At 35.4% G+C, this 6,647-nt stretch overlaps 1 protein-coding gene across 1 annotated transcript; it reads left to right on the top strand.

Moving 5' to 3' along the window:
- Nucleotides 1-1,657: 1,657 nt before the first annotated feature.
- Nucleotides 1,658-4,125, top strand: LOC146905003 (replication protein A 70 kDa DNA-binding subunit C-like). Its single transcript, XM_085728415.1, has 9 exons — nt 1,658-1,811; nt 1,944-2,210; nt 2,341-2,437; nt 2,521-2,605; nt 2,727-2,809; nt 2,902-3,189; nt 3,278-3,395; nt 3,495-3,683; nt 3,799-4,125. The coding sequence occupies exons 1-9, from the start codon at nt 1,658-1,660 to the stop codon at nt 4,123-4,125; spliced, it is 1,608 nt and encodes a 535-aa protein (XP_085584541.1).
- Nucleotides 4,126-6,647: the final 2,522 nt, after the last annotated feature.

Below are 6,647 nucleotides of genomic sequence, written 5' to 3'. Positions count from 1 at the left end.
CCATTAAATGATTGTAGGAAAACTCCTAATCATTTATAATAATAGATAAATATAATTTTTTTTTTGACAAAAACAAAACGATATTCATTCATTCAAATCGGTAGAGTACATCAAATACAAAAATCGCTAAAAATGTAAAGGGTGAATCTACGAACAAACTCACAGCACCCAAGTTAATAGCATAAAACGGCGAAATGCCTACAAAAAATATGATAAAACCTAAGTCACCGAAATTCACATGCTTCCGGATCTGCAACGTTGACGCCCAATAGGAACTAAACGAACACCGCAACAAGAAGCGAAATCAAACGTCGCACAAGACGACGAACAACACAACACCGCACTTAAACGATAAAATCACAAAAAAAACACAAAAGAAGAAACTTGATCTATGTGAAAACCACTTATTTAGATTGAAAGAAAAGAGTTATTTAGATTGAAAGAAAAGAGAAAAAAAGATGTAGAGGGGGTGATTCTAGGTCAAAAAATGACATAAAACCACCCCTACTCGATGAACAAAGGGGAAAGAAAGTTTAGAGAGAAGTTGGAGTTTCTCTCAATAGAAATTTTAGAGAGAAGTTATAAAAAAATTGACTTTTTTATACATTGAATTAATTCAATAGATAAATATAAATATTAATAGAAAAATGTTGTTTTTTATATTGAAAACTGGTGTTTGAATTTGAATATTTATTTATTTTTCATTACTTTCTATTTTGCTGCATGACCATGGGCACGTTGATCAAGATATTTCATCATCCATTGATCATGCATGCTGTTGAATTTAAATATTGCATAATATTTTAAAAGTTAATTTTTGGTTCAATCTTATAATCAAAGTCTTTGAAGTTGAAAGGGACTTTGCTAGAGTTTCCTTGTTTTATATGTTTGTGCAGTTGATTGTTGTGGTTTTTGGTTTTCTCTGCCTTCATGGGTTTTCTTCTAGTGTTGATTGTTTTGTAGACATTGGTGTTCCCATTTTTGTTATATTGCTCTGGCTTAAGTATTATTTTCCTCTGTTCACATATCATGATTATAACCTGCTCTACAATAACACACCTCACGAAAATGTGTCCGAAAAGAGTTAATAAACCTAGTATCTATAATCTTAACATAGCGATCTTTACTGTTCTAGAGACATCTTCCTGTAGGAGGGGTTCTTTGCGCTAGATCCAACACTTCCATGCTTTTGTCGTTTGGAGATTTATGTATGTTTGTGTATGATAATTCGAAAGTTGTAGCCAAAAGACCCTTTGGTTTTGTTTTTTCCCAGCCATGCTTCGTCTAATTTGGAGATTTATGTCCGGTTGTGAATTATACTTCAAAAGCTGTTTTGCGGAGACTTCTTTCCATGGATTTATCGCGCGTTCCCGAGGTAAGTACGAATTTGCAGAGGTTGTCGTTGGATTTGTCAAAAAATGGGGCCGGTATTTGAAATTTTTCCTGCGGTACTTCAGTTAGTGTCCATGATTTCTATGTGGTGGGGTTGAATCACTTTAATTTATTATCGGTTTTGTCTTCTTCCCTTGATTGCATTTTTGTTTTGTAGTTGTTAGGCACATTTCTTGCTGCTTATTTAAGTTGTGTCTCTGTGTTTTTCGAATTCATTCCCCGCTCATTGAATTTGGTTGATAGTTTGTGTTGTACTGTGATCCTAATGGAGAAGTCCCTTGATTCACTGAATGAAATTGTGCCCGGACGTTTGACTTGGAGAATTAAGGTCAGGGTAGTTCGTATGTGGGAGGTTCCAACTTTCTTGAAGATGAATCAGGCCAATTCACTTGAGCTGGTTCTTCTTGATCAGATGGTATGTGTGTTTAGTTTCATTGCCTGTGTCTGAGTTATCCTTTTGTTATGGTGGTATGTGTATGATGTTTATGTCATTAGTGGGGACGAATTATTTTGGTTTGTTAGTTATCTGTTGGCGTCTTTTAATTTTACAGGGTGTAAGGTTCAAGCAACCATAAGGAAGCAGCTGATTTATGTGTTCCAGAGGAGGCTGAAAGAGGGCGAGATATACAAGATATCATTCTTTTCTGTTGCCCCCAACACTGGATCTTACCGTTCTGCCACCCACCCATATAAGATAGTGTTCCAAATGACAACCAAAGTGCAGCCATGCACCAGTTCCCTGATTCCATTATATGGGCTGTCATTTACTTCCATCGTTGATGTTTCCAACCATACTATTGAGTATGATTATTTGGTTGGTATGTTTTAATCTCTTTGTAGGGTGCTTGAAGTTTTGTTTTTTAAAGTGTGGACTTTGTGTATTTATTTGCAACTAATGGTTTAATGTGTTTGATGTTTTTGATTCTGATTTCTGTGTTTGTGCTCTAGATGTAATTGGTCTGGTTACTGCTATGTCTGAAGTGAGGGAGTATGTTAGGGATGGTAATATTACTAAGATGATTGTTTTTGAGTTAACTGATCACAGGTGTGTATTGTGTCTTGCAGTCTCAATCCATGGAATTTTTTATTGTTTTCGTGGATCATTAACTGATTTTTATGTTCTGCCAGTGGTAAGATTGAATGCGCTTTGTTTGGGGAATATGTTGCATTATGGAACAAACTAATGGCTAATAGGACTGGAGGATTGCCTGTTGTTGTTGTGCAGTTTGCAAAGATTAAATTTTTTTACAGGTTTGTTCACTATTTTTTAATTTTCGTTTGTGAGTATTGATTGACTTTTGCTTTTGTTTGTGTGTTTTTATATTCATGTAGAGAAGGCTACTCTCCATAATGTCAAGAATACCACAAGGTTGTTGGTTGATCCAGATGTACCTGAGATTATTGCTTTTAGGGAACGGTACTATTATTGTTTTTGTTTTCAATAGGTCATTTGCATTATCACATAAAATATGTTTGTTTGAATTGTTCGTTGTGTACATTTGAGTGCAGCTTGATTGGTTGTGGCATCCAGTCACCACCTTCTGTTAAGATCATTGGGGGATGGTCCAAGCCTTCTTTGGAAGAGGAGTTTCAGACCATGCATCCCAAAAAAACTATAGCACAGTTGTTTGATTGTGATGAGGGAGGTATGTTTGTGATAAGCGCTGTTGTTAGTGGATTTGCGGAGGGGGAAAAGTGGTGGTATCCTGCTTGCAAATGCAATAGGAGTGTTGCTGCAAATTCTTGTGCTTATTACTGCAAGGGTTGTGATAAGCATGTTGTGCACATGTATCCTAGGTAATATGTAATATTTGTATATTGATTGTATTGTTGTTGTTGTTTATGATATTGTTGGTAGACATTGATGTTGTGGTTGTTTGTGCAGATATAAGATAAAATTAAGGGTTGATGACGATACTGGTGATTCAGTGTTTGTGTTGTTTGATAATGATGCCCATGACATTCTTGAAAAGCAGTGTTCTGTTTTGGTTTCTAATGCTAAGGTATGTGGAAATTAATTCTGATTGTGTGCTAATTGTTTTTATGGCTTGCTTATTAATAGATTTGGGTGGCATGTATGTGACCTTGGGTTTTGTTTTTAGGTTGACGAAGCATGCTTTTATCCTCCTGAGATTGTTATGCTCAAGGGTAGGAGATTCTTGTTTAAGGTTGAAAAGGCTGAATTGTCCACTGCCTTCTTTGATGGTTCATATAGGGTTAAGAGGATTTGTGGTGACCAGACCATTGTTGCACAATTTGCATTGGATGGTGTTGACTATACACCTACCAAGGTATCTGAAGCTGTCTTTGATATTATATATTGATTTTTTTTCTGCATTTGTGGCTTTTGTTGATGTTTTTTCCTGGATTATCCTGATGTTCCTTTTAAGCAGTCAATTACAAAAGGGAAAAATGTTTGTTGGGGAATTTCCTCAGTCATCTGTGGATGGTATATGTAATGTGGAAGTTGGATGCGAGTTTGAACCTGGTTCTACCTCCCATGCTTCATTAGATGGCGTTTGTGGTCTTGGTGATGATACTCAATGTGCAAATGTTGTTGACGCGCAACACCTGTTGTTTGAGCTTATAGGCACTCCCACCAATGATGATAATGATTCTGTCGTTGACGTTGATGAATTAATATCTGCAAAGCGTAATTTGGATGAGGCTTTAGTTGATCTGGTTGGCTTAGACACTGAGCCTGATGCTAAGGTTATGAGGGTAAAAAAATGATTTGGCTAGATGTCTAATCCTGTACTTTGTGGGTAAAGATATGGTATGTGACATAGCAATAATTACTGAATCGTTACGCCTGATTGGGAGTTAGTACTGTATAATTATTTTAATGTTGCAAGGTTGATTTTATTTATGTTATTTATTCTCATGTAGCAAATGGTTTGTATTGTGTGTACTTGGTTCCTTGGGTTGAAAATGTGTCATTCAGACATATTTGTGTAATATATTTATGTTTATGGTGTTGGACTAATTACTTTTAAGTACCTCATATTTGTGTAATATATTTATGTTTATGGTGTTAGACTTATTATTTTTGGTACCTAATATATTTATATTTATGGTGTTGTAATATATTTATGTTTATGGCTGCTGTGTGTAATATCTTAATATGATTAACACATTATTCAATTTTTTGGGTATAATTAGGACATAGTCTTTTATCCCACGGCAGACACTCCACACCATAAGCTATTTGTTGTATAGTTGCGTTCATTGAATCTCTCATATTCCCTTATGTCATCATTCAATATTCTTTCACATGTCCTTAAACTTTCCCTTATTGCCTGTTACATATTTTCCCTTTTTATTCAACGGCTACATACCTAAGGATTGACATGTCCTATAGAAGGTGGGGGGACACCCCCATGTTCCCTTATTTTAAAATTCAACGGTCGTGAACAGTATATTCAACATTATTGATTATGTTAACGGTAACGGTAACAGTAACAGATACAGTAACCCATGTACTGAAATACATTCTATAAATACACCATTCCCCTTTCCCCTTTTGTCACCATTTCAAGCTCTATCTCTTACACTCAACCATGACAAATCATTACTTATATGTATCATTGTACTGGTCATTATATTATTTTTTCTTTGTTTGCTCAATGTTGATGAAGTAGGGTATATTTATTTAGGGACCTATTCATTTATTGTTCTACCATTGTTAGGGTTGGCTTGTGCGATAACGTGTTGTTTGGGTCGAGGTTTAGAGTGAAATTCGTTAAAACAAATTATTTTTTGCCCTTATTGTCTTAATTAGTGTTTTAGTATGAGTGTCTAAACATTTATGTTTTGCTGTTTTTATGTTGGGAGGTCTAAATAGTGTTTTTTAAATTGTATTTGTTTGGGTCTTCTATTTGTCATGGGCCCGTACTACAATGGGAACTCACAATCGGGTCCGGGTATGGCTGATTTTGTAGTTATTGTTGGTGCGATTTGGTTGCGAATTTTGGGATTCAGATTCAACTTATGTTCACATCAGGTTGCTCTCCTCTTGTGGTGCTTGCGTATGTTGCTTCTTTATACGTCAAGCCACGTCTTCCGACATCATGTTATTAGACACTTTGTTTTGTTTCAATGTATCGACGTTTTGCTTCATCTGTTCCGTAGTTCTACTTTCAGTTGTACTTATTTCGTTCGATATTGTGTGTAGTTATATGTAGATGCCAACCATGAGTTTCATCTGGGATTGTTTTGTAGAAATTTTCTATTTAGTGTTTTGTCCTATGTACCGTCTCGAGTTTTACTTGTGTTTCTTATGGACTGATTTTCTTTCAAATTGGTGCAGGGAGGATGTGTACCACGTAGAGTATTTTGAATTTGACTTTTGGGAAGACACGATCTTTTTGTATAAGGTGTGATCTCTGACCCGTTACGAGGTGTTGTATGTTTTGGTCGCTGTGTTGTTCAATCGTTACAACGACAATGGTTTTAACTTGGTTTGATTGTTGATTTTTTTCAGTCCTTTAATTTCAACCAGTCTTGATGATGCTGTATTTGAAGTTGAGGCATGGTTGTTTCAGTTCGCTGGATGCAAGTGACAAGTGTTTTATCTTGGTTTTCGGGTGTCAAACATTGATTACGTTTGAACCCTTTAAACCGGTGATATCTCATTTTTTCTTGGGAAGGGAAAAAATAAGCAAAACCCTTGAGAATCAAGGTCCGGGAGTTGTTTTCGCTACGGGAAGGTGTTAGGCACCCATAACGACTATAGTATCCTATAGGAACCGTCATTATTTTCTATGCGCGCGCTTTATTTTTAAATGCTATTTGAAAAGTGATATTTACACCTAAGAGCTTACTAAGTGAAGAATTGAAGGGAGAAGAAGATGTTTGAATTTTTATTTTATTTGAATTGAAGGAATATTGTTTCCTTGCCTACGTACCCTTTTAAAGGATCAAATCCACCGTAGTTCTCTTCCAAAAGATGTTTTTGTTTTCGTTGGTTGATTTTAAGTTTGAAAATTGGAATTTTGAAGAATGAGAGAGAGAGGCCTCAAGGGCATAAGATTGTGAAATTGTGAGGTTTGATTAGTGATTTTGGAAAAAAGTCAAGTATGATTAATTTTCATTGAAATTTGATTAAGAAAATAAAGAGAAAATGCAAAGGAGTTTTGGCTCCTATATTTTTTGGAAAAGGTTTTCAAGTGATGTTGTTCAAGTTTTTTTTGGAAAATTGATTTTTCTAAGTGTAAAACCTAAGCATTCATCTAAACATTCAATCCTAAACATAC

This window comes from Medicago sativa, chromosome 7, assembly GCF_051527215.1.
Source record: "Medicago sativa cultivar Bolivia chromosome 7, Bolivia_mono, whole genome shotgun sequence".
Lineage (NCBI taxonomy): Eukaryota > Viridiplantae > Streptophyta > Magnoliopsida > Fabales > Fabaceae > Medicago > Medicago sativa.
The sequence above is the reverse complement of the archived record's forward strand: the minus strand, read 5'-3'. Positions and strand labels throughout refer to the sequence as shown.